Consider the following 26,917-nt stretch of genomic DNA (forward strand, 5'->3'; position numbering starts at 1 on the left):
CCTTACCTCCTCCTGCCCAGAGCAAACTGTGCACCTTTTTCAAAGGTTTGTCAGGTACCGACGTTAATGTGATGTTAGTCTTAAGTGGAATAAGCCATGTGCATTGACCTAGATGTCTGGTTAAAGAAGGCCTGCCTCCAGAACTGCACTCATCCATGCAGTAACATGGATGAGAGGGTGAGCTCTCAAGCACCCGGAAAGTCTCCGTTGTTTTTCAAAGTGACTCTTAATAAAGTCTGTGGCTTTAGAGGTCATGACTGTATATATGATACATCATTACTCATCATTAGCACTGTGAAAATAGCTCTCGGGGTGATCAATTAGGGGCAACAGGGATCTGTGAGCTGTCAGTGGTCTGAATGCACAGTGAGGGATCAGTGAGGAGGAGCCTAGACGAGAAGTCTCAGGGGATAATGCACGTTGCAAACAAATGCCGTCTGTGTGTCCGTCTACAGATAAGTTGCTGTTTGTTATAAGAAAGCCAAATACGATTCTCAACTGGAAAACTGGAAGGCCCTTGTTTGCAAGCAGTCACTTTGTAGTGCTCTCTGAACAAACGCACTCACAAAGCTCAGTGAAGCTAGTGCTCACAGCTTCAAACCACATGCTCTGCCGTAAGACAATCTGCATTTGTCTGTTGGTGATTAGAAAGGAAATTGCCCAGTAAACACTTTAAGCTCAGCTGAGCTTCACCACAGCGGCATATGTGCATTAGTAAGTCCTGGTTTTAAAAAAGCTGCTTATACACTTTGAGTAAGATGTCCCGACCTTTGCTTATAGAGTCCCCCAAAGAGTGGCCTGTTTCATTTAAACTGTGTGAGAGAAGCACTCTCTCCATCCACAGCTCATGTCAAGCCATTGGCAGCAGCAGCTTCTACTCTCATGTGACCCCACTCACATCACCTCAGTGTCACACGCCACTGAGTGAGTTCATGACCTTGCTGGAGCGGGACTGTTTTGTCTCACTCAGTATCCAGCAGCACAAGTCGTATACATGCACTCAAAAGCAGCACACCTGCCCTCTCTCAGCGCCACACAGAAGGACCTGTCATATATATTTCTCTGCTCTTCTCTTCACCAAGGTAACTCGCACACTCTAATGGTGTATGACACGCCTCTACCAGCTGTTGTGACTTAGTTGCGCGTATTAAAAGAGGATTATTATTTTTGTCATATGCATCCACCCTCCACCGGTCACCGGGGCAACAGCCAAAAACAATTCTCGGAGGCTGCAGGAGAGCGGGTGCCACGGTGAGTGGATATCGTCACGCAGGATGATGATCAGTCTGGATAGGAGAAGTCTGAGCGGGTAAATATAGAAAATAACGCGAGTGCCGCAGATGCCTGCGAGTGAGTGATCACAGGGGACGCAAATAAGTGAGAGGCAGCTGGGGAGGCAGTTTTTGTCTGTGTGAGAGTGCGTGTGATCAGTCCCATTTGGGGCTATTCATAAATAAAAAGGAACACTGGGTCAAGGCTTCAGACTGGTGTGCTTCATATACCAATACCCCCCCACCCCTCGTAGGTTTCTGCTGTTTGTCTTCTTGCTATAGAACATGTCATAGCACCACCTTCTTTTTCACTTCTTTCATTTCTTGCGTCTCACTGTCATCATCTCTTCTAACCTTTAATCTCTGTTAGATTGCTCCTTTTTCTGATGTTTTGCCGTCACAGTTAAAGCATCTCCCACCTTCTCTGTGTCATTTTTTTCTTATCTCCTTTTCAAATGTTTGATCCTTTCATCAGTGTGATACAGCAGTCACCACTACAGTTATAGTATGTTTTTTCCCCCCTATTTTTTATCCTTTGCGCATCGTCTTGTCTTTTCCCATCTCATCAAGTGTATGTCCCCGCTGCTATTTGTCCTCCTGCCTCTTGTCATCACTCTCCCTCGGGGCACCGGAGAGGTCACTGTACATCAGCACCCACTGTCTGCATGTGGCGTATTGATGTACGCGTGCGAGGGGAAGTGCTTGCATGGCTGATGTGCGTCGCTGCCTTCTGTGCATAAGGCACAGGCAAATCGGGAGGGGAAACGCTATGTTGCATGTGCTGCTGGCACTCTGCAAGTGTATGCAAGAGAGGGAGGGGGGGGGCAAACTTAGTTGGTGAAGGAGAGTGAGCCGAGAGGGAGGTAGTGTATGACACTCTACACACAACGCTGCTCAGAGGCAGAGGGAAAGACTGAAGCTGCTTGTTGTGAGGTAAAAACACGCTCCGCTCTATATTGACTGACTACAGCTTTTTGCTTTAGTTCGCCTTCAGCTGCAGCATCAGTTTCAGCTTGTCTAGGTTTTTATTTTCTACCGAGTAACAGCCTTACCATCTTTCTACGGTGTTAGCTCAAACTGTGCGGCATGTGATTGTGCATATTATTCCATTAAAGCCGTAGCCAGAGAGCTCTTGCTTTGCCCAGAAAGAGGATTTTGTTTACTGTGATTAAGGAAAGTGCAGAAATTTAAGCAGAGATTCCTGCTGTGACCTACAAAAATACGCTGATTTTAATTATTTAAACTGGAGAATGGATTCATAAGACTTACTTTTTCATGAGACAGTCGAGCAGGTTAGTAGTTTATGGGAACTGGGCCTAATCTGTGTTTCATTCATTTATATATAATACATTTTGTGCAAGACTTGTTAAGGGTTTGATTGGATGTATTTGTGTGCATGTGTCTGCTACTGTGTCTGTGTATTTTTATTTGCTTGTACTTTATTACTTTTAACTGTATCAATATTAATCCTGTAGATATGATGATGCAGGTTCCAGATTACCGTCTACTGCCTCAGTGCTGTGCTGTTTGTTATTGTGTGTATGCAAAGTCACCATTTAGGACCAAAGGACACCAGAGACAAAGGGACCCAGTCACCTGTCCTGACACCATCTGATGGATCCTAATGTCATGCAGTGAAATACAGATGGTTTTACACTGTCTGCTCATGCACACCAGCTGTTCTCCTAATGTTTTGTGCTGATATATGAAGTGACATAGGGTCATGAGTTTGAAATGATGTGAATTCAGATCAGTTTGCAAATGCTCAACAGATTATAGGCTGGATTTCCTTTTTTTCTTCTTCTTCGAGCAGATGCTGATTATTAGTCTAGTTCTTGACCAGCTGTCCTGGTTTTCTGAGTCTCTTCTCCTTTCCGTTGTCTTAAGCCGCCCACTTTCTCCTGCACGTCTCACAGCTGGGGCACAAGGTAGACGAGAAGTCAACAGATGTTTAAAGTGGATGCCGTTTATTACAAAATCCCAACAGATTTTTTATCTTTGTAACTCGATTAGGGTGGTGGCTTATCACTGTCACTGTGCTGCTGCTGCTTTTTATAACCATGATGTACTTGTCCACAAATAATTATCACGGTTAATTTAATTTTACTGCTTTACTCACCTTAGCAACAATAAAGCATCGGCGGGCACAAGGGTGCACACAGATGCACGCTCAAAGCGTTTATATTTTTTAATTTCCTGAGAGGCTAAGCCACACCGTAATGCTTTGTTTAATATTCCAGGAATTATACAGCTCCCATTTTCTTAACAGGGTCATAACAATGTTTTAAAAAAAATGGTGTCTGCTTAGATGATGTCACTGTATTGCGCAGGGGATGCAGATAGAAAGTTTTGATTCAGTTGCTGCTATTTTTCCAGTTGCTGAATGTCAAAAGGCATGCGGTGACAATGGGACCAGCTCCAAATGTATGTTAGTTATGAGGCAGCCACGTGACACATTCCTCAAAATCGACTGCCAGATCTCTTGAAAAAGAGACTTTGTGGGATGATTGACAGACAAATAGACAAAATGAGCCTGTAAGTGTTCTGGGGGACATTTAGTCTAAAATAAGGAGCTCTATTAAAATAGCTCTGAGAAATCTCTCTGCTCTGTGTCAGTGGTCAGGAGGCATGTTCAGCTGTTGACATCTCTCTCCTGGCCAGCGGTCAGTCTCTTTTACTGTCCCTGTTTGCCTCTCCTCTTTCCTCTTCCTGTCTTCCTTTTTTCCTATGTCTACTTTGTGTTCCCTCGACATTTGGTTTTTCACTTTGAGCCCTTATTGCTTTATCCCATGGGTCAGTTTTGTTAGTTAGTTGGTGCTGTGCTTTTGATGCGCGTGATGCTTATCGAGGTGCTCTTTGTCATTTGACGTTGTTTATTCAGGAGGAGTGCATGCCTGCATTTCATGGCAGGGATGATTGTGGTCATCCTGCCCCACGGCTTTTTAAGTAGTGAGGCAGAGAGGGGGGATTAGAAGGGGGCGACAGACTCCAGGAGGTAGGAAATAGAGAAACGAGGGATCAAAGATGACAGGAGGATGAAAGGCAGACTGCTAACAAGACGAGAAAGAGGGCGTGTTGCGCTTTCAGGTAAAGCCTCATGAATCTCTCCAGCCGCTAAAAATAAAAGCCCACAGATTTTATTTTAGCTTTCAGCAACTTTGGGCATGAGTGACTTTTTTGTGAGAGTACAGAACATGGAATAAACCTGGTAATTTAGATTTTTCCACTTTCTGGTTTGAAGGCTTACTCACTTCTCCCTCTCTGGGGCGTGATGTCAGCTCTGAGTTGACTGTCAGATTGAAGCTCGTTCCCTCTACATGGCACGCTGACGCCTGTGTCTCAGACACTCACATTTATCTTCTGCCTTCCCTGCTGTGACAGATCTCTCTGTGTTGGATTTCCTCTCCCAGGAATAATTCAGGATGTGGCAGTGGTCAGATCAGATTCATATTCCAGCTGCAGTTGCTGTGCTGTGGATGGGATTAAAAGGAGGGAAAGTTTAATCAGAATCAGAAAGGGTTTTATTGCCAAATGTTGAGCAGGTTTACAACATTAGGAAATTGCTGCGGTACTTAGTGCAAAACATACTGTCAGATAACGCTTAAATAAACATAAAAATAAGAATTTTTGGTGCTAAGTAGATAGATATATACATGAGTGCAGGTGGGGATCAGTGCAAACATGGAATGATGCAGTGAACACAGCGTAGGGTCATGTGTTAGTGGCGGGAACAGTCATACGGTTATTGTTCATGTGTCCAACAGCAGAGGGGAAGAAACTGTTCTTATGGCGAGAGGTTCTGGTGCGAATGGACCGGAGCCTCCTGCCTGAGGGGAGCAGGTCAAACAGACTGTGTCCAGGGTGAGAAGGGTCAGCTGAGATCCGAGCTGCACGCCCCAGTGTCCTGGAGGTGTACAGGTCCTGCAGAGATGGGAGTCTGCAGCCAATCACCTTCTCAGCAGAGCGCACAACACGCTGCAGTCTCTGTTTGTCCCTGATAGTGGCTCCAGCGTACCACACGGTGATGGAGGAGGTGAGGATGGACTCGATGATTGCAGTGTAGAATTGCATCATCGTCCGTGTTGGCAGGTTGAATTTCTTCAGCTGCCTCAGGAAGTACATCCTCTGCTGGGCTTTCTTAATGACGGAGGTGATGGTGGGCTCCCACTTCAGGTCCTGGGTGATGGTGGTACCCAGGAAGCGGAATGAGTCCACAGAGGTGATGGGGGTGTCAGTCAGGATGATGGGGGGGAGTGGAGCTGTGTGCTTCCTGAAGTCCACAATAATCTCCACTGTCTTCTGGGCATTCAGCACCAGGTTGTTGTGGCTGCACCAGGACACCAGACAGTCAACCTCCCTCCTGTAGGCAGACTCATCCCCGTCCGAGATGAGTCCAGTAACGGTGGTGTCATCTGCAAACCAGCTTGACAGACTGGTGGGTGGAGGTGCAGCAGTTGGTGTACAGGGAGAAGAGCAGAGGAGAAAGAACACAGCCCTGAGGGGAGCCGGTGCTGATGGTCCGGGAGTCCGAGACATTCTTTCCCAGCCTCACATGCTGCTTCCTGTCCGTCAGGAAGTCAGTGATCCACCGGCAGATGGGATCAGGCACATTCATCTGGAAAGAGTGTGGATCTAAACAGTGATTAAAAGTCAGGGATTTATTTATTTATTTATTGTTAAGCTACACTGTGAAAGAAAACATTAAAGAGCTTTTCAAAGATAATTTTGGGGGGGGAAATATTTGCTTTCTTGCCAAGAGTTATCACACGTCTGTCTGTCTGAGATGGATTCAGACTGGAAGCAGACAGCAGGAGCTAGATTTTCGCCGATTTTGGTGATTCCTCATTTTTACTCTTTCTTGTGAGACAGCTATCAGCTGTAGCGTCCTATTTTATATGCACACGAGAGTGGCATCGATATTGGCATCTAGCTGCCAGCAAGGAAGCAAACATCTCAAAAAGGCCAGCTTTTTGTTATCAATTGCTTGCTTTGCTCAGCACTACCATTTTTTTTTACCAAGATAAACCAAAGAAACTAAATGGATGGATGTTTCTCATTGACAAAAAAAAAAAGACGTTTCACCTGATAAATCGATCGGCTAATGAGTTCAGTAACAGTCGTCGAGTCCCCTGAAGCGGGGGGTGGTGTAGGGGGGTCGCGTGCTGTCACTGGCACCTCAGTAATTGCTGACTGATCAACGAGACAAACTGAACCAGATGGCTCCTTTCCCAGTGGCTCCAGCTTACAGTCCACATGCATTAATGAAGACCCTGAGGCTGGCAGAGCTACCAAAGACACGTGTATGCTCTGCGTGTAATTTGTGTGTGCGTTACGTGTGAACCTAGGCCGAGCAGCGCTGACATCCTGTTGCAAATTGCTTCCTGTTGACTCTGATGTCTTTCTCCTGCTGTATTTCTATGTTCTATGCCTCTGGGTTCAAACCCTGGTCTTCTTTGTGTGCGTGTGTGCATGTTCATGTTTATACATGGGTACACATGCATGTGTTATGTCTGTCTCCCACTGTTCCTTCCAGGAACTGACTACTTTATCCAGTAACAACCTTTATTAAACCTGTTAAGAAAAGAGTTATCCCCTGTGGCTGAATCTCTGCATTCTTTCATTTCCTATTATAAGTTTTATAACTACTTTATGGACTCAGTGACTCTAAAGCGTCCCACGTTTATGCTGAATAAATAAGTGTTGTTATGCTGGTTGTCTGTCTTTATATAGGAGGTACACGATGTTACATAACACGACCTTCTTATAATTTCAGCAGGAGCTAATTTATGAAGCAGCAATTGTGCCCTTTCCCATTCACTCCCCTTTTTACTCATTCCTCCCTAGGTTGCATGCTCATTTACGTCCCCCTTTTTTCCAGTCACACAGGCCTAAACCTTCTGCGTGTAATACTTGTCACCACTGCAACGTTGCTTGTAATCTGCTTTTTGTGTATTAGAAAATGTGCACTGTGAAATTTGAAAGTTTTATTTTGGGTAGAAATCTCAGTTCGACTGTCCTCTTGCCAAAAACACTAAACTAATCCAATTTTCCTGGTTTCAAAGCTCTTTTAAAGTGACTTAAAATAAATTGTGTTCTACTTCTCAGAAAACTCACTGACAATAGTGTAGCAGTAGGAATAAGTCAGACTGGCACCTCTCCTCGCCAACAAGATACAACGCTCAGACGATCTGCTGCTGATCTCTAGTTTTTGAAAGAGCCAACAACATATGAGTGGTGGTCATAATGTTTTGGTGCGCCAGTGTGTAATATAGTCTCTTTCTGAGAAGCTGAATAGCAATCGTGATGCAGCTGCTTCAGCTCTTAATTTGGTGATCGTCACATCACAGTGCTGCATTTTACATAACATTTATTGTGTCTATTTAAAACCAAGCTGAGCTAACACACACAGCTAAAAGGATACAGTCACTGAACATGAAAACAACAAACACATTAGTGAGCCTGAAGAGACAGGCTAATGCTAACTAAGCCATCTATTACTAAGTACTCAATAAGAAACACAGCTTGTACTAGTGGCTTACTTTGACAGATGCTGTGCATAAAGACATAGAACCTTTTAGTAAAGGATGAGGTTTTTCTTACAAGAAAATTTCTGTTTTTGTGTACTTAGTTTGATCTATCATGAAGAGCAGGCTCTGGTTGCATGCAGGAATAAAATTTGCACGGAGAGATGGATTGCATAGCTTAAATGCAACCCTGAAACCTTTGCCTATCCAAAAATAATCTGCATAAAAATAACCTGCATTCATAAACACACTGATTCCTTGTTGGAAAAAGAAATTTGTCTGCTGGCTACAACGCAGGCCATGGAAATAAAAGTTTCCCAGATGCTAACCAGTCAACTGGTCATGGGGTCTGCAGACTGATTTTGATAATGACCAGATGCTTGGACAGCAGATGGTTACTAAAGACAGTGTTCAAAGCAGCCACAGTCTTAATGTATTGTTATGTCACCACAGAGCTAGTGAATGTAATCCTGCATGGTCACAGATTTTCCTGTTTTCCTTTCACTGTGGTTCACTGTGATTGGCATTTGACTAGTTAACCTGTTGCTTGAGGCCTGTCAGCACTTGCCAACACAGCCACAGAGGGCGGCTCAATCTCGTGGGAAAGTTCAAAGGTTGAAACCTGACATGGTGTCACCTGTCAAAGCGCACTACTGGGGCCCTTAGTTGCACTGGATTGCTGAATGTTTTTCGTTTTTATCCATGCGTTTCTTTCCATTTTTCTTTACCCTCTTACTTTCTATCATTTCAGCCGCATTAAACATTTTTACATTTTACGAGAACCTCCAGATGAGTCCGAAAAGTATCAAATAATCCAGAACAGAGGAAGCTACAGGAACCTGTTAAAGTTTACTGTCATAGCAGTGGCTGTCTTCTGTTCAAATGACCTCGGCTTCCCTCTGTCTCTCTCCATCTGTATACGTGTGTTTGTAGTTTTGGCAACTTACCTTTGGCTCATCACTACAAGAACTGGATGCCACATGTTGAGTCCCCCTCAAGTCTATCTATCAGTGTTTCTTTCTAAAGAGGCCAAAAGAATGAAAAAGTGAAATCAATCATTTTTATTGAGCACTTCTTAATAGCCTGAGCTGCTTATTCAGCTGCCTGGTCAGCACAATAAACACCATTTAGCAATGACTGAGAATTGAAAGAACACTCTTTGGCCTCAGGCTTTTTGTTGTTTTTGTTTTTTTACAATTGTTTACACACATGTACACATGAGCAGCTGTTGAAGTTTGTTTCTAAACATCTACGCTTGTGCGCACCACTGAGTGTATAGATCATTCTACGTGTGTCATCCATCACTAGTCCATCATAAGGAACAGCTGCATCTGTTGACTGACAGCTTCTTCCTGAAACCAGCTGCTCTGAGACGGAGGAGAGCGAGAGTGAATTTTACTATCCTCTTCATCAGCTCTCCTCATTCCACAGCGTTCCATCTCCTCATCTGTACTGCTGGAGCTGCACCAAAAGCATTAAACCAAACACATGACTTGGCATGAGCTGCTTCCTCCCAATGTATATGTGTGGGTCTGTTAAAGCTGCAAAGAAACAACCACGTGCTTTCTTTCCTTTCAGGTGACTCCCAGCTGCACCTCAACACCAGAAGTGGTAGGCTCTGGAGGGGGGGGGGGGGGGGGGATCACATGTTTTTTGTCACAGAGAAATTTTTATGATGATGTGAGTGCAGCACTGAGATCTTTTTCTGCTTGTCTCGCAGCACACTTCCACTAAATCAACTTCGCAGAAAAAGAGAGGCTCCATACCAAGGTACCGCAAAGCCTGATCAAAAACACAAACACATTCAAACCAAAGAAAAAAGGCATTTTTGTGCATTTATAACAGACAGACACAGACAACAGCAAAATCTACAGTGAGGACATTAATTATTGCTCTGCCTGAACTAAAAGAATGGATTTTCGCAATGTCCAGAAGTAAAAGCGTGGAACAGGTGATGGAGCACGTGATGGAGCGCCACTACGACTTTGACCTCACCTACATCACAGAGAGGATCATCTCAGTCTTCTTCCTGCCAGACCTGGAGGAGCAGCAGTACCGCAGAAACCTACAGGAAGTGGCCTCCATGCTGAAATCCAAGCACCAAGATAAGTTTCTGGTCAGTGTGAAAGACTGAAACAATAAGAAACATAAAATTCAAAACAGGCATAACAATGTTTAATATTAGATTCAAGCAATGGAGTTTTGGATTTGTAAATTTCTTCTGCCTTCCCCCAGCTTCTAAATTTATCAGAGAAGAGACATGACATCACCAGACTCTACCCAAAGGTACAGGCACTCACATCTGACACATAACTCAGGCTACTAAGACATCACCGAAGTGCATGAGCAATGTATGTGATATACTGTAGGTACATTTATATGTATATTTAGGGTTAATGAAAATACTTTAAAAAGCATAAAACCACTAGTATTTGAAATATCTTCCTCTGCGATGCAGGTGCAGGACTACGCCTGGCCCGATCTTCATGCTCCACCCCTGGACAGGATCTGTGCTGTTTGTAAGGCCATGGAGACGTGGCTAACTTCTGATCCAAACAATGTAGTGGTCCTCCACTGCAAAGTCAGTGTAGTCTGAATACTCATCTGATTCCTTTGCGCTTAAAAAGTTATAACACCAGTAAAACTGATTTGATAATCCCTTTGATTTTTGTTTTGACAGGGGAACAAAGGAAAAACAGGGGTCATTGTGGCAGCCTATATGCACTACAGCAAGATATCAGCGGGGTAATCTGCATTTTGATTATTAGTCTGCTCTTAGCCTCAATATGCCAGCATATGTAAGGATCTACTGTTTGCACAAATGAGCCCTTATGTCCAAAAAAGCCACTAAAACAATCTTTGTGGATTTGTTTAAATCTGTAGATAAAGCCACCAACAGATTTCATGACTTCCTCTTAGCATACACCTCATCAACATCAAGCTCAAGAAATAATGAATGAACTAATACACTTCTGCCCGTGTTCACAGAGCCGACCAGGCCCTCACCACATTGGCCATGAGGAAGTTCTGTGAAGATAAAGTCTCCTCTTCCCTGCAGTCCTCTCAGAAGAGGTGTCAATCCCCTGCATATCATCCATTTCCTCCGCCCACCATTAATCTTTTCTTGTTGTGTTGCAGTTATCACCTCAGTCACTGTGTCATCACACCATTTCTTCACCTATCTTTGACAGATACATCTACTACTTTGGTGGTTTGTTGTCAGGTACCATCAAAATGAACAGCAATCCCTTGTTCCTGCACCAAATCCTCATTCCTTCACTACCAAACTTCCAGGCAGGAGGAGGTCAGTTTTATAGGCTGCACTTTTTTTTAAATGGTAATTTTCAGTGTGAAAGTGGGAACAGTCAGTGTTTTACAATGTTGGGGGGGGGGGGGGGCAACAAAGCCTCTGTCTGCAAATTCTTACCCTTTTTATTATCCCTAAACTTATTTCTGTATTTGCAGGTTTTTATCCTTTCCTGAAAATCTACCAGTCTCTTCAACTGGTGTATACCTCAGGAGTCTAGTAAGTAACTGGTCAGTGTGTGTGTGTTTTCAGCTCACCTCCTGCGGGCAGACATCTTTCCTTCCCTCAGTCTCTTTCACACATGTTGACTCTGTCTGTGTTTAGGTGGAGCTGGGACTCTGCTTATGTTAAAGTTTATGCTGTTTGCCAGTGTTTACCCAACTGTGGCATGTTTTGACTTGTTTTATGTATTTTAAGATGGACTGTCCATTTTTTCTACTCTGTGTGCGTGTACCTGTGTGTGTGTGTGTCTAGTGATCCACAAAGCTCCAGGGCAAGAAAGCTGTGCGTGACTATGGAGCCAGCACTACTATTGAAGGGGGACATTATGGTGAGAAATAGCACATGATTAACTGTATGTCAGTAATTTACAACCTTTCTTTGATTTCTATCCTCTCCGTATCCACAAATACATACAGTACATCACTGCAATAACTACAACACTACTGCGTGTTGTTTTTTTTAAGCTAAATCCTGTAGTCAGGATTTTATCCACGCTTAACAAAACGGCTACACAAAACACTTTTTGCCCTCCTGACTCTGATGCACTTTTGTAACCTTACTTTTGAACAGTGCTTGATTATTTTTAAACCACTTAAGAGTTAAATCTTCCCGAGACTGCATGATCATTTTCTCCCATCAAGAGGATAAAAATAAGTCCTTAGCAGCCCAGGAATAAAAGAAGGCATTTTATTTATCTCAGTGTAAGGGGCTGCTATCAATATCTTGAGACTATCGTTGTACACTGCTTTTCTATATGCATCTTTGTCCATAGGTAAAGTGCTACCACTGGCGGAGACGAGCAACCGAAAGAGAGGTGGTCTTTAGAGTCCAGTTCCACACCTGTACTGTTCATGGAGCCCAGCTGTGGTTTGGCAAGAGTGAACTCGACCAAGCCTGCATAGGTATAAAATTACAAGTCCAAAGTTTGTCAGTTGTTTGGAGGAGCATGGAATGGCAAGAAAAAAATGCCAGCTTGAAGCAATGACAGAGTCAGACAATTGGGCATAGAAACTGATGCTGGTAACTACAGTCATTTGTTTCAGACAACGTCACTTTTTCTGTAACTCACTTTAAGCATTTGTTTTGCAGACATAACAGCAATGTAGAGGTATGTCATCATTCCTTATGTCTACACTGCTCAAAAATGAAAAGAACAGTGTTTTTAATCAAAGTATAGCATTAAGTCAGTTAAACTTCTGGAGTATTGATTTGGCCAGTTACATTTCTGGAGACTGGCAGTTACTCTAAGAGAACTGGACAGGGCTGTAGAAGGTGGTTAGCACATCAGCAGGACCAGTATCTGCTCCTTTCTGCAAAGAGAAACAGGATGAGCACTGGTGTGAATCTCTCTGACCAAACAATCAGAAACAGACTTCATGAGGGTGGCCTGAGGCCCTGACATCCTCTAGTGGCCCTGTGCTCACTGCCTGGCACCTTGGAGCTTCACTGGCATTTGAGATGATGGGAGCAGGTTTACTCTGAGCCCATGAGACAGATGTGAAAAAGCCCAGATAAGCCATGGAGAACTTTATGCTGGCTGTAACATTGTTCAAAATGGCCAGTTTGATGGTGGGTCAGTGATGGTCTGGGGAGGCATATCCATCAAGGGACTAACACACCTCTCCAGGTTAGGCAACAGCAACCTGACTGCCATTATGTATCGGGATGTTATCCTTAGACCCACTATCAGACCCTAAGCTGGTGCGCTGGGTCCTGGGTTCCTCCAGGTGCACGACAATGCCCAGCTTCATACAAACTACTGACTACAATTTTGACTTGCTGCAACGAAATTTCTACAAATTGGACTAGCCTGCTGCATCATAATTTTTTTCACTTTGATTTTTGAGGTGTCTTTGACATGGTGATAATTTTCTTCCCATCCAACAATGTGGCATCCTTTCTTTCACATTACCCAGTCATATCAGGACAGATATCCAGCATGATTTTTTTCCCTGTTGAGATCTGATTTATTTTCAAAGTGTTTCTCGACTTTTTTGAGCAATCACAAGCTTTTTATGTCACTCTTAATTGAATTTTCTTTTAAAACTGGAGCATTAGCCAAACTTTTTCTTCTGTAACTGTTAGTAAAGCTCATAACATAATTACTGTTGAAATGACTTGTGCTCTTTGAAATGTGCACATATAAAGACATTAGCTACAATGGTTCTGAAAAGGAGCATTTACTGTCTGTAACTCTATTCCTGTAATTATGTGCATAGCACCCCCAGCAGGCTTACTTGATGTTTACTTGCTGTGTGTGGTTGTAAAACTTTAGTCTGTGTCATTGTTGCCGCCCTTTGCGATCCCTTGGCTCCACCCCATCTTCAAGGGGAGTTAGTACTGTTAGTACTCTAAATAACTGCAGCATGGTTGTTTAGACTCTGCCTCACAGCATAAAATATTACAAAAAGGAAACTTTCTGCTGCATAATTCTGCTGCAAACTTGAAATTGTTTACATGACTGTATTATTCAAGACCCACTTATTCCTCAGACCATTGTTTTGTTTGTCTTCAGAGACAAATAGCAAAGGACAGCGTCAGCTTAGATGAAACAGAAATGGTTTAACGTGGTTCACTAAGCAGCAGTCTAAGGACAATACCTCTAAGTGCTACATGCTGACTCATGCATAAAATATACAACTAATATTAAATCCACACTTATGTATGAAACTAAAAAACAAGCTAATTTTAGATAGACTTCTATGATGTGCCGTGCTCTGTTTCCTTTTTTGGCCTATTTATTTCCATTATGCTGAGAGTAAAAGCAAGTATCTTTATTTATTTACTTTGTTTTGGTGTCTCTCTGTAGTTACGGTCTGGATATTTTAGTCACTCCTTTATGTTTGCCTTTCTGTAGATGACAGGTTCCCCCCTGATGCTACAGTGGAGTTTATCTTCGCTAATGGACCAGAAAAAATAAAAGGTAAATATCACTGTTACCTGCATATCTTTGAATCATTTGATGCATTCCTCGCACCCAGTCTCTTCTTTCTCATTTTAAATTAAGTTCAACACTTCATGGTTCTATTCTACGGCATGAAACTCCTTGATTTTAGCTTCTGCTATACCAGCAGGCTTAATACAATAGCTATATAAAGTAAAAACAATACACATACAGGACACCACTCATAAATACTAATAAAATCTAATATATTAGTAATGAGCTATGTGTAAATATGTTTCAAATAAAAACTTTGTGTTTGAGGTCAAGAATACCACCAGAATGACACCTCCATCAAAGTGGAATATAACACCTCGGATCCTGTTGTCAGATGGGACTCCTATGAGAATTTCAATCTGCATCATGAAGACAGCATGGAAAGTAAGAAATGCTTTACATATACATCTAAGATCTACAGCCATGGTCAAATTCTGTTAAGTCTTCTGTTTTATTTAATAAAAAATCATCTAGTCCTTACCAGGGCTTAAAATGAGATAAATACAACCTCAGATCAACTGCAGACGCAGTCCAATGAAACACTAAGTACACTCCATGATTCAGTAGCTTGTAGAACCACAATTAGCAGTGATAATATGCAGTAATCATCTTTGGTATGACTTTATCAGTCTGTCACATAGTTGTGGGGGAATTTTGACTCACTCTTTTTTACAGCATTTCTTCAGTTCATTGACGTTTGCAGACATTCATTTATGCACAACTCTCTTAAGTTCTCACCACAGCATTTCAACTGGATTGAGGTTTGGACTAATTTTCCCCTTAATTTCTCTAGAAACAGTAATATACTTATTTTTTGACACACTGTTTCTTCATTTTAGCTCAATATTAGTCGGATAAATAATGACCCAGTGTAGTATGTCATATTCTGTAGTTCATCTGAGGTTGTAGTTACCTATTTTTTAGACCTGCTAATGACTGGATTCTTTTTCTTGAGTCCTGAAAGAAACATTAGAATAGAAAGAAGGTGAGCTTTCTTCATATTTTGACTATGGGCTTTAGATAAAGAAGGAGGAATCAGATTTCCATCTTGTTTTTATTAGATATCTTTCATACAAGGGGACCGCTGGATGGAAGCTTATACGCCCAAGTGAGGAAGCGACGTGGACCAGGAGCAACTGCCTCACCAGCATCAACCAATGGCTGCCTCACTACCAGCCCAACAGTGAAGACTCAAACTTCCACCCAATCCAAGACTCTCACCTACACCTCAAATTCCAGCTACTCCTCAGTCCCCTCTGATCACCTGGCTGACACCGCTCTATCCATTAATGAAAGAGATAATATTGACTATCCATTGAGGAGAAGCAATAGGGAAGACGAAACAAAAGAGAAGACAAGAGGAAAAGAAAGGGACAGAGAAACAGCTATATTAGATGATACAGACCCATTGGGTCCTGGAGGGCTGAGACGAGAGCACTTGTGTTGCGGACAAGCAAGTATAAAGTGTGGTGACATGGGGTTGGAGAGGGACAGAGAGCCCTGTCTTCCCAACAGTCACTGTCTTGGACGTTGCAAAAGCATTAAAAATCATCCAAAAAGTCAAACTCTGCCAGTTTTACCATCCAAATCAGTGTCCCCTCATCCTCATTCAGCTCATATGGAGCTATGTCATCGCCACAGTGTCCATCCTCTACCAGAGTTGCCATGGGAACGTTCAACTCCACCTCTACCTCTACCTTTTGTCCATAGGCCATGTTACCCTTATTCCACTCGCGATCATGCACACCCACACAGCCACACCCTGCCAGCCTCAAATAGACTCTGCACTGGGGAAGAGTGTCACCTTCTTCATTATTCCAGCCACATCCCAGCGTCTCATCTATCCAACCAGCCGCAGCCATCAAGCCCTTACAGAGAGATGTTCTTTGGCTCTCCTGCACAGTCCTCTGGTTGTCCCTGGCAAGACTGCTCCTGCAGACGTGAACATCACTCAGCCTCACTTAAAACAATACACTCAGCTTACCCAGACCAATCAGAAACAATACACTGGTCTCAAGGAACAGGTGTACCTCCACAATGGGAAACTGAAAATCCATGGGACATAGCAAGAGAGGCAGAATTTTGGCAGTGCAAATCCAATACGCCTGTATTTCATCTCTACCAACCCTCTCTGGACCGAGGTCCAAATCTAGAGCACCCTAGATTTGTTGTTGCACCTCACCAGAACTACCCAATCCCCCAGTCACTAATAGATATACGGGATGGAGCCAGCAGTGGATACCACACGCCCTTACAGCCACGCCACTCCTGTCCCTGCTCACCTTATGAGTCATCTCCAGCTGAAAGCCATGAGAGTCGAGGTTATGCCTCAGGATATCACTCTGGATCAGCCTCCCCTCTACCTGCTAATAGCCCATCACCTGCAAAAGGAAAGCTGCCCGAAACCCCACTGGGATCCAGAGACCAAATGCACAATGAGCATCGCAAAGGTAGAGGAAAGGACTAAGTGGATGGGTTAACATGCTTTTTTCCCCTTCTTTTATCATCATCACTCTCTTATGTTATACTTTCATCTCATATATTTTAATCTCTCTTATCAAAGTCGAAAAGGCCAAGACAGACACAGAAGATGAGATATCCCAACATTCAGAAACTAAGTCTGATTCTAATGGACAATCAAGCACCCCTGGACCAGACTCTGACCATGACTACACACTGATTGGTAGCAGCAGCCCCACACACACAGAAGACAGGTGAGTGAAACTTTTCTTTCTGACATCTCACAATTCTGGAAAATACAGCTACATATAAAGATATGAAGAAAATTATCATATGTGGTCTTTTCATTAGTGTAAATGTCGACAGTCCTTCTCAAAGCCAAGACACATCAACACCTCAAGAGTCCAGCGCAAGTAACAAAAATGTGAAACCAACAGAAACACAAACTCAAGGTTCAATCATACCTGTCAACCCCGTGCAAACATCAGGTGAGTCTTCTGAAAGTAGCAGTCCTGATGGTAAGCTTGGAGCAGTCAAGGTAACGGGACATGCACATGGATCTAACACATCACATGCTTCAAGCTATGCAACTGTCATTATCACCCCAGTTCAAGTGCAACTCAATGGTTCTGCCCTCCCTAATGATAGCCCATCAGACAGCAGCAGAGGTGTATCCATAAATCCAGCAACTAGTTTAAGTTCTAGCCCTTCCACCACTTTCCCAAATTCTCCTATTGGTTCCCCGGAGCTACAGTCTTCTCCTCTGCGCTCCTCATCTGCTACAGACACAGCAGGACAAAGCTTGACTCCAGACAGAAACAGCTCAGCTGACACCAAACCGCCTTCACCTGTTCCCGATGGATACCATACACCAAACTTTCCCTCAGCATCCTATTACTACTCATTACTAAATGTCCCCCATGTTCCATACACTGGGTACACTGCAGTCACTATCCCCACCATCCAGCCACCGCTCCCAGAGAAGAAACGCTTTTCCACAACAGCAGGATCCCTAAATGGACACAACTCTCTAATTCGGGTTTCCTCAGCTCCTTCCCCCACACATCATGTTACTTTCTCCCCTGCTGTTGGAGAGCAGAGGAGGGGGTCTGCACAGCACAGCTGCCGGGAGGAGCCAGACATCAGGGTCAATGCTAAGTTTGTCCAGGACAGCTCCAAGTACTGGTACAAACCAGGCATCACCAGAGACCAAGGTGAGAGCTTTAATGAAACATGAATTGGTAGTATCAGGAACACTTAATACATCAGGATGGTTCGTATTTAACTCGTATTATGGTCAGTGTGTCTGTTTTGGGCCATTACATCATAGCTCTAATGTTTCTACCATAGCCATAGCTGTGTTGAAGGACAAGGAGCCAGGAAGTTTCCTCATCAGAGATAGCAATTCCTTCCAGGGTGCCTATGGCCTGGCCCTCAAGGTGGCTACCCCTCCTCCTAATGCCAACTTCTCTTGGAGCAAAGGTATCTATCATAAGTTTAGCTTGTTTATAATGCCTCAGTCACACAGGCTTAGAGACTGATCGGCGACCCCCAGGCAACCTCTCACTTGTGAACCGGTGTATTGCCCAACAATTTGACAAGCAGTTCCTGGAGGTTGCTGGCTGCTGCTGGGTGAAATTCGTTGCTGCAGCTAAAACCTCTTTGTTAGCAGCAATCTGCTAGTAACCAAGGCAATAACTGCAAACAATAATGTTTGCTGCACACAGTAGTTTGCATGGAAGGTATCAAATTGTCTGCAATCACTCACTGACTACTCAACAAGAGACAGTAAAACTTGAATGAGTGCAACACAAACTGGAAACAGAGAACCTCTGCATTCAAAGTAAAATTGTGCCTTACCACTGCAACCCATACATTTCAGAAAGCACAATGTTTACTCTGAAGGCTGACAGTTTATGTGTCTGATTTGCATATGGCTCGCAGCAAGCAGTTGGCAAGTGTTTCCATACATTTCAGCGTCTTCCATGCAAACTACAGATGTCCGGATGTTTTCAGTACAGCACTGTACACCTCTGTGCCTCAATTCCTCCAGCCACCAACTTGGCAACTTGTTAGTGAATACACGTTTTTCCCTAGAGGCCAATGGTTGCCAAGGGCTCAATTACTGTTCTCTAGGGCACAACTTGTCACTGTAGTATTCTCCTGAACAATACGTGTCGCCACTGAGACAAAACCTCCAAATCAGAGGAAGTCAAAACCAGTGTTGCAATGTCTCCTTTTGTATTATGAGTGAATCTATGATTTTCTGCACTGATATATAGTTAAACTGTTGGTAATAAATAAATAAATCAGATCCTGGGTGAAGTTACAAAAGTTGAGAGGTGCATAATCACTTGCGCCAAAGAATGTATGGCACTTTTGCTATGCAGTGTTGTTTGTGAGGTTGAAAATGGCTGGTATAAAGGGCCCATAAAGCATGCAAACTGGAACACAGAAAGAAATAAAGAAATAAAATGGACATTTACCAAAGCATCTAAAGACACACTGATGGCTGCATTTTGAAAAACGCCAAATAAATTATTTTGTGATGGTGATACAGTGTGTTAATGTATTAAAATGGTTCATGGTGAACATAATAAATATAATATGGTCAGAATAAAAGATATCAGCTACATTATGCTGTATTTTCGTTTATGTTTATAGAAGATTTTTGGCAGCAAAACAAGCCCTTTTTCATCCTTCCTTCCTTTTCAATCTCCTGTCTCCCAGGGGATCCTCTGGAACAGCTGGTGAGACACTTCCTGATCGAGTCTGGGCCGCGAGGAGTGAAGATCAAGGGCTGTCAGAATGAGTCCTACTTTGGTTAGTTACACTGTAGATGCAAATGCTGCCATTTATTTCACATTTTCAGTGTTGTGTGAGAAACTTAGCATTTTAATCTACATACAGTTTTTGAATATTTACTATATTCCAAGCCTCAATTTTCTGTGTTTTAATCCCTTCTAATCTGTCACATTTGCAATCTTCTTACCTTTTTTTTTTTTTTTTTTTTGTCTCAGGAAGTTTATCCGCCTTGGTGTACCAGCATTCAATTACTCCCATCTCTTTGCCATGTCCTCTTCACATCCCAGAAAAAGGTATTAATTGTTTAATTAGATTTCAACTAAATCTATTATGCGAGAACAGTTAAATGCTCTTCTATGAATAGGAGGCATTTTACAGCCTTAAATGAAATTCATCATGTTTCAGATCTGGTTGGGGAGCTTCAGGAAATGCAGAGTGCAACAAATACCAGCACTGCAGCTGAGCTCCTCAAACAAGGAGCAGGTACTTCTCAAGCTCCATATTTTCACAATGTTGACCTGTAAGAATAATATTAATAATAATAATAATCTTTGTCATTTCCCTAATGAACCAGCGTGCAACGTCCTCTACCTGAACTCTGTGGAAACAGAGTCGTTAACTGGGCCCGAAGCAGTTTCTAAGGCAACGAAGTTCACTTTGTCTCTGAATCCACGCCCAGTGGCAACCATGGTCCACTTCAAAGTGTCCTCTCAGGGTATCACACTAACCGACAGCAAGAGAAGGTACTTATGAATCACTACAATGTTACATATTAGGAAGAGCGTCAGTTTCACTTAATGAGTATTATTTGTAAATTTTGTGGTATTTGTTATTGTATTAAACAATCATAGGAAGTATTAAGTCTTTCTTTCATGCCAGACTTAATGTTATGTATGTTTACACAGGCTATTTTTTAGGAGACACTACCCAATCAACAGTATCACCTTTAGCAGTCTTGATCCTCATGATCAGAGGTGGGTCGTTAAAACTAAAACCAGTTTTATCCATGTTAATAAAAAACTACCCTTGTTTCTATGTCACTGTTGATTATCTTTAGTAAAGGTGGGAACAGACGTGTGTTTGTCGCTGCTGTAATGACTTATATTTTTCTAATATAAGTTCTCTTTGTGAGTTGCATATTCGCTTTTTTATGTGAGAAATGGATGTATATTGCTACTCTTTTCCCTAGTAAAACAGTCTCTGTGTCCTTGTCACTTTGTCTCTATTTGTGTACCCGTGCTTCAGGTGGACTAATTCTGATAGCACGTCAAGCAAGTAAGTGCTTGTGTGGCAGTGTTTTTCCCTTATCAGTGACAATACCAGCTGGCACTATGTGCTTCTTTGCATGGCAATTGATCACCATTGGATTTGCTACTCGATTTTCAAAAGAAAATTGACTTTCCCTCAGTGTTAAATGGGGTTTGCTTTTTCTTTTGACCTCTTGTGTCTGCCCTCTGGTGCAGGATGTTTGGCTTTGTGGCGAGACGGACAGGCACTGCTACAGAGAATGTGTGTCACCTGTTTGCAGAGATGGACCCCGAGCAACCAGCTGTAGCAATCGTCAACTTTATCAACAAAGTCATGCTGGGACCACAGCTACGGAGATGAGAAAAACTGAGAATTTTTTTGGGGAAAAAAACCTCTCTGAACTGTTAGGGATCTGGGGAAGACATTAAAATGGTTTTTGACATATTTTCTCATGAAGTGTGTGTATATACCATTTTTGTTTGTGTTTATACAATTTGCATCACTGTGCTTGGCTGTATGACTGTTTTTATAAGAGAATCTAATTCTGACAAATCACTGCTCTGTAGGTCAAAGTATTATTTAGAGGAATAGCCAGTGATTGACCGAAACTTGGTGATATTTGCTGAATAAGACTGAAAAAGAGATTTAATTGGTTTTGTGTTTGTATCTTTTATTTTTATTATTGTTGTTAAAATCATTTATGTTATCATTTTTCAAACTGTTCACATGATGAACAAACTTTTGAAACTGCATGAGCAAGCATCCATGTTATTTTCCTAACATTTTCCATACATCAGTATCAAAAGCTGAAGAAAAAGGGCTCAGAATGTGGCAGGAAGTAAGAGTCATGTGTTCAAGGGTAAACTGGTATAGTTGCACTTATGAAACACTGGAAAGAGTAAAGCAAGTAGATTCATGAAAGTGTGTATTCTGATGATCTAAGGCAAAGGTGTGGCTGCAGTTTAACTCACTCATTACATATAAATGTGAAACATTATCAGTTTTGTCCTCACAGCATGAATACTAATAAAGGTCTAACTACAATAGAGCATTATGTTAACCAGAATTTAAAATGCAGACTATCTAGCAAAAAATTTTGTAATGTAAAATATAATCTTAAAATAGATTTTAACAAACATGCAGTAAGTTAAGAGGTCATAAGCATTACATGAATATGAACAACTTTTCTTATGTTGGTAATGTCATAATAAAAGCGCATAGAGAAGTTTTTAGTTAATAATCACTTCATGAGTGAACTGTTTCACTTAAAACCAAAGACTATTGTGATATTTTGAACTGTTGTTTTTTCTTTTTTGAAATACATTTTTCATTTTGCTATTTGTGTTTTTTCTGTACACTGAAACAGTATCGAGGTGACTTCAGCACAATTATTATTTGTCATATTGGATTTTTATGTACAAGAAGTAATATATTTTAGGTGTCTGAGGTGGTGAAAAGAATGATGTATGTCATATCTGACAAGAACATTAAAGCAAGTGTTCTGAAACCAAGTAGTGTCTTCATAATTAAAGTTATAAGTTAGGCACATCTTGAGACAATTTCAGTTTAAAGGATCATCTTCTCTGTGTTACTTACAAAGAACAGGTGATAGCTTAGTTGTGACGTTCTAATTGCAAACATCTGGCTGCCGGTTTGATTTGGTACATCTCAGCCTTTGAACGCATAATTTAGGTACGACAGGAATCACAACGCATCGATTAAAAGGACGAGGTCCCACCGAGATTTGAACTCGGATCGCTGGATTCAAAGTCCAGAGTGCTAACCATTACACCATGGGACCGGTTACGTTAACGCTGCGCACATACGGCTTCAAGTACACGTATATGTGTTTCATCATACTCTCTCCCAATGTCAGCACTGGTAATAATTACGCTGTTAACCTGTCGTTTAGGATTAAACACATTAGTTCTCCGGTTATATCTTGCCTAACGTTGGGCTTTTCGCTGCAACTAACTGGTGTTCGGACACTGCTGGATACACACATATATACGTATATATAAAGCTAACCAAGCTAACAATCATAGCTTCAGAGGCTTGACCGTGTCGGAATAAGAAACAAAAGCTAATTCGTTATATTCGAAGCATCAATGTAAAGATGCAAACTGTCCACCACGTCTGCCTAACCGACATGTTTGATAAAATCAATACAATCCTGTATCGTACGGGATAATCACTTTAGAATCTAGCTAGCTACTCGTTATCCGATACGACTTGACAAAATAAAAGCGTCGTTTTCAAAATAAAGTTTCCCCAATTTCATTAGCGCTAAGTGTGGATTCAGTTAAATTTATAAACTAATATACCGTGAAGCTTTATGAATGTGAAAAGCGAGGCTTTATTTCTAACCAATAGCATTATAGGTGAGAAATATTACATACATTTGAAATTATTAAGCCAAGAAAATAAGTCGCAAGCCATTAACTCAAATCGACACTAGAAGCGCCATGGACATAGTGTACTGAGGTAAGGGTTTGTGTAATGAACATAACGACACAGTAACTACATCAGGTGTTCCAGGGTACTTAATAACCGCACACCTATGTATTTTTCAAGCCCAGTTGTTTAGCAGGTTCTCTGTCCAATATTCAAATTTTAAATCACCTGAAAGGGTTGAGAGCCATAAGTTGCTTATGCTTGTGTATTTTTCCCCCGTTCGTTTCTTTGAAACAACAAAAGGCTTCTTTGTCACGATTGCTGGAATAAGCTCAACTACTGCATAAAAATGCATTTTTCTGGCAGGCACGCAGGGATTTATGGCTGAATAGCTCTATGCTGCTCTGAAGCAATGTAACCCTGTGGGCTTTAGTACTGTTGCTTTGTTATATCACAAGGACCCACGTGTGACGAGTAGACATGTCCTTCCTGATTCTTCCAGAAGAGGGAACTAGAGGAACTTTAATAAGCAACTGGATCTCCACATTGCTGCTCCTGGCGAGGTTCTGAAGGGAAAACAGTACAAGTCCAGGATTTCTCTTTAAGATTTTTTGTGAATAAAAACATGCTTGGTCTCGCCGCACCCTAATCAAGAAGCGGATCATGTAACAACTCACGTAACTGTCTTCAATGTGTGTTTGCGTGTGCGTGGCTTATAAAGTCCAGGAACAGCTTCCATGTCCTAACGCCCAACCCCGAGTAATTATTTAAAAAAATACATTTATAAAATACATTTTAAAAAATGAAGCTGAAAAAGGAATTTATAAAGTCAGAGAGTGAATGCAGACTAAAGATCACTAAAGTCTAAGTCACATATAATAAGAACTGCATTTGTTTTGTTGACTTCAACAGACCATACAAACAAAGGTACATTAAAATTAGTATATAGTAGTACAGGTACTGAAGGTGGAATGGGCAAAGGCGATATTCAGTTATTAATTTACCAGACTGATGGTTATACTGTTCTGAACCTGCTAGCTCTGCAAATTAAATTCTAGCAGCGATTTTAAATTATAAAAAAAAAAAAAACAGAAGAAGAAGAAGAAGAAAGCAAAGTTGAGAACTGGGTTGCTTTTGGTCCTGCCTGACTTTATTGCTCTCCTTCACGCACCTCCTGTGGTAAATGTCCTAGAGGGATGGCCATTTATTGCTGCTGAAAAACAGTGCTGTTTACATCACCTGCTGTATAGTTTTACAGTTCAGCATGGTCCGCAGCCCGGACACCATGCAGTGATGCAGCTGCTGCAGTTACTCTCATTCAAGCAGATTCAAAGGTTCTAAAGATGTTCAGAGCCATGTTGAATTTGATGTTTACATTACCCAGTAATACTGAGCCAAAGGAATCGAAAAGTGCTGACTCCACGTCACACATATTGATCATGTTGTTTCCTCCTTGTCCTTGCTGCTTCCTGAATCCCAGCATCATGCCTTTCATCTTCCCCTGTCACCGGGGCTCTTCTTTCCTGGCAATGGCCGCATTTACTTCCACTCTCATCACTTGAAACCATATCACAAGAAATATGTGGATGGATTTACATCTCTACATAAAAATGTATTTTTTTCATAACATGACTATATTTTTATCCAAAACTGTCAGATTTATGTTTTTGATTTCTGCATCCAGATATGTGTTTTGTGGTTTTCTTTTTCTCAAAAACTGGACTGTTGCTTAGGTGCAGAAATATTTAGACTTTTTTCTTCGTCAGTGAGAACTGTGGCGGCTGTTGTGTCATTCTCAGACCGATAAACATGAGGCTCTGCCACAGATATGTGTGATCACTGAGAACTGCTGTAGGTGTTAGCATGCACTGCTGAGAACAACAGTGGAGGAAGTGCCCATTTTCACCACCAGTAGCCTGCCTGTCACCAAGTATAGGATTCACTTGCACATAATGGTGCTCAGACACGGTCCCCTGTGGATGAGGGGAATATTATGAATGCTTTGTTGTAATCAACTATCTTCTCACTTACAGTTTGTTGCTTTTCTCTCTGAGAGACAGTGCATTGTGGGGTTAAAGTGCTGGCACCCTTAGCTGAGCTGCTGCTTGTCTAAAGTGCCGCCCGTCTACACTGCCTGGGGGAAGTGAGCCCATGAGGGCTCTGACCAGCAGCCCGAGGCATGCGATGATGACAGATGTAAGTGGAACAGGGTGGCAGTGCCTCAAGCAGGATATCCTGAGTTTCATAGGCATAACATGGATGCATGCTGCATTGCACAGCAGGACATCTACTAGCTGATCAACACATGATTTCACAATCTAGCTCCAAAAGCTCTCAGGTACTTTACATGATCTGGTGGACCCAAGGCCACTCTTGATCACTCTGGATAATTGAGTACTGTTAGATATACTATTTCTTCTTCTTCTCAAAAGACATGTAGAATGTGTTTGTTTGGGCAGACACATTTGGCATTGCTGGGCTTTCCTTGGAGGCTCTGCAATTGCTGTCAGACCTCTGAGCCTGTCCCTCAGACGTCCTCTGTAATTTATTAATTTTCCACTTTCAGTGCATCAGCACTATTTTGCACAATAGATTTGCAGTTGCTTGTAAAGTTTGTCACTTCAGCAAATTATTTTACTTGTGGCTATAATAAAAATATCATAATGCATTATAATATACAAAGTGCACATAAAGCCCCATTGCAGTTTGGCTGTGTGATCAGCTGGTGTCCTGGCATAATAGCCAAAAGTGAAATCGAGCTGTCCTTAGAGCATATTTCAGTTTAAGCTCTGTTACTATGAAAGTTATTTATGTGTCTGCACTAGTGCCACGAAAACTATTCCCATAGTTTTAGTGGGTCAGTGTTTCTGATTTATTATTTCCACTCTCCTGGTTTCCAAACAGCAAGCCAGCTCACGGAGAAGGGCCGGAGCATTTGAGGACACAAAATGGCTGGGCCAGGATACATGTCTGACATGGGTGCTGTGGAGCCAAATAAACCCCTTGCAGCAGAATGGCTTGATCTAGTGCTGGTGCCAGACTTGGAAATAGCCCAAGCCACAGGACAAGGATCAACTCTCCATGAGCATTAACCTAACACCCACACACTTTACTACCAGTTACTGCACATGAATCAACACCTAATAAGCTTATGACACATATCTAAGGTGCTGGCGGGCTCTGGATATGCTAGTTCTGCGGTGCAGATAGAAAACCTGGCATAAAAACATCTGTAGTCGACAATGAACTCTGCACATACCTTTGGGTTTTATGGTTCAAGTCAAATTATTTAGTGGTCTGTGGCTAATCCTTGCCAAACAGGGGGTACCAAATGTAAAAACCCTCAGACAAGGAATGGACCAGAATATTTAGGGAATGTTTGTTGCAAAAAAAATCTTGCTGTTTTAGAGCCAAAGCTATACTCGCAGGGGATTTAGAAAACAGAACAGCAGTGCACAATATACTGTGGCTCGAGCACTGTTAGATCAATGCAGAGATAATTGGAAGGCTTGTGAGGCAGCAAAGTACGTGATACAATCTGATGAACAGATATGCAACATGTCCATGTACTTTGTAAGATAGGCCTATATATGTGTGTGTGTGTGTGTGTGTGTGTGTGTGTGTGTGTGTGTGTGTGTGTGTGTGTGTGTGTGTGTGTGTGTGTGTGTGCCTGTATTATCATTTCAAGGTAGCACAAACAAGTAATATATAAAATGGTAAAGCTCATGCACAATATTCTAAAGCGGTA

At 42.1% G+C, this 26,917-nt stretch overlaps 2 protein-coding genes across 5 annotated transcripts in view; one reads left to right on the top strand and one right to left on the bottom strand.

Moving 5' to 3' along the window:
* LOC308402399 (tensin-2-like) overlaps nucleotides 1-22,449 on the top strand; it is a 34,236-nt gene extending 11,787 nt beyond the window's left edge. Inside the window, exons 1-25 of one of the 4 annotated variants that reach the window (XM_080891211.1) lie at nucleotides 2,172-2,204; nucleotides 9,374-9,406; nucleotides 9,516-9,565; nucleotides 9,728-9,911; nucleotides 10,031-10,081; nucleotides 10,254-10,376; nucleotides 10,476-10,540; nucleotides 10,784-10,867; nucleotides 10,987-11,099; nucleotides 11,261-11,321; nucleotides 11,577-11,652; nucleotides 12,097-12,226; nucleotides 14,182-14,247; nucleotides 14,530-14,646; nucleotides 15,324-16,712; nucleotides 16,826-16,976; nucleotides 17,074-17,936; nucleotides 18,073-18,204; nucleotides 19,453-19,545; nucleotides 19,743-19,820; nucleotides 19,933-20,010; nucleotides 20,102-20,270; nucleotides 20,433-20,501; nucleotides 20,773-20,802; nucleotides 20,991-22,429. In XM_080891211.1, the coding sequence (XP_080747337.1) occupies nucleotides 9,750-9,911; nucleotides 10,031-10,081; nucleotides 10,254-10,376; nucleotides 10,476-10,540; nucleotides 10,784-10,867; nucleotides 10,987-11,099; nucleotides 11,261-11,321; nucleotides 11,577-11,652; nucleotides 12,097-12,226; nucleotides 14,182-14,247; nucleotides 14,530-14,646; nucleotides 15,324-16,712; nucleotides 16,826-16,976; nucleotides 17,074-17,936; nucleotides 18,073-18,204; nucleotides 19,453-19,545; nucleotides 19,743-19,820; nucleotides 19,933-20,010; nucleotides 20,102-20,270; nucleotides 20,433-20,501; nucleotides 20,773-20,802; nucleotides 20,991-21,135 (4,245 nt within the window). In that variant the 5' untranslated portion in view covers nucleotides 2,172-2,204; nucleotides 9,374-9,406; nucleotides 9,516-9,565; nucleotides 9,728-9,749 and the 3' untranslated portion in view covers nucleotides 21,136-22,429. Of the gene's footprint in view, nucleotides 1-2,171; nucleotides 2,205-9,373; nucleotides 9,407-9,515; nucleotides 9,566-9,727; nucleotides 9,912-10,030; nucleotides 10,082-10,253; nucleotides 10,377-10,475; nucleotides 10,541-10,783; nucleotides 10,868-10,986; nucleotides 11,100-11,260; nucleotides 11,322-11,576; nucleotides 11,653-12,096; nucleotides 12,227-14,181; nucleotides 14,248-14,529; nucleotides 14,647-15,323; nucleotides 16,713-16,825; nucleotides 16,977-17,073; nucleotides 17,937-18,072; nucleotides 18,205-19,452; nucleotides 19,546-19,742; nucleotides 19,821-19,932; nucleotides 20,011-20,101; nucleotides 20,271-20,432; nucleotides 20,502-20,772; nucleotides 20,803-20,990 lie in introns of those variants that run through there. The other 3 variants (XM_080891208.1, XM_080891210.1, XM_080891209.1) reach the window with 3 other exon arrangements.
* Nucleotides 2,211-5,948, bottom strand: LOC308402412 (uncharacterized protein). Its single transcript, XM_080891231.1, has 2 exons — nucleotides 4,523-5,948; nucleotides 2,211-3,187 (listed from the first exon to the last, which is right to left on the bottom strand). The coding sequence occupies exon 1, from the start codon at nucleotides 5,805-5,807 to the stop codon at nucleotides 4,983-4,985; it is 825 nt and encodes a 274-aa protein (XP_080747357.1). The 5' UTR covers nucleotides 5,808-5,948; the 3' UTR covers nucleotides 2,211-3,187; nucleotides 4,523-4,982.
* Nucleotides 22,450-26,917: the final 4,468 nt, after the last annotated feature.

This window comes from Rhamphochromis sp. 'chilingali', assembly GCF_963969265.1.
Source record: "Rhamphochromis sp. 'chilingali' genome assembly, chromosome: 9".
NCBI classification, from domain to species: Eukaryota; Metazoa; Chordata; class Actinopteri; order Cichliformes; family Cichlidae; genus Rhamphochromis; species Rhamphochromis sp. 'chilingali'.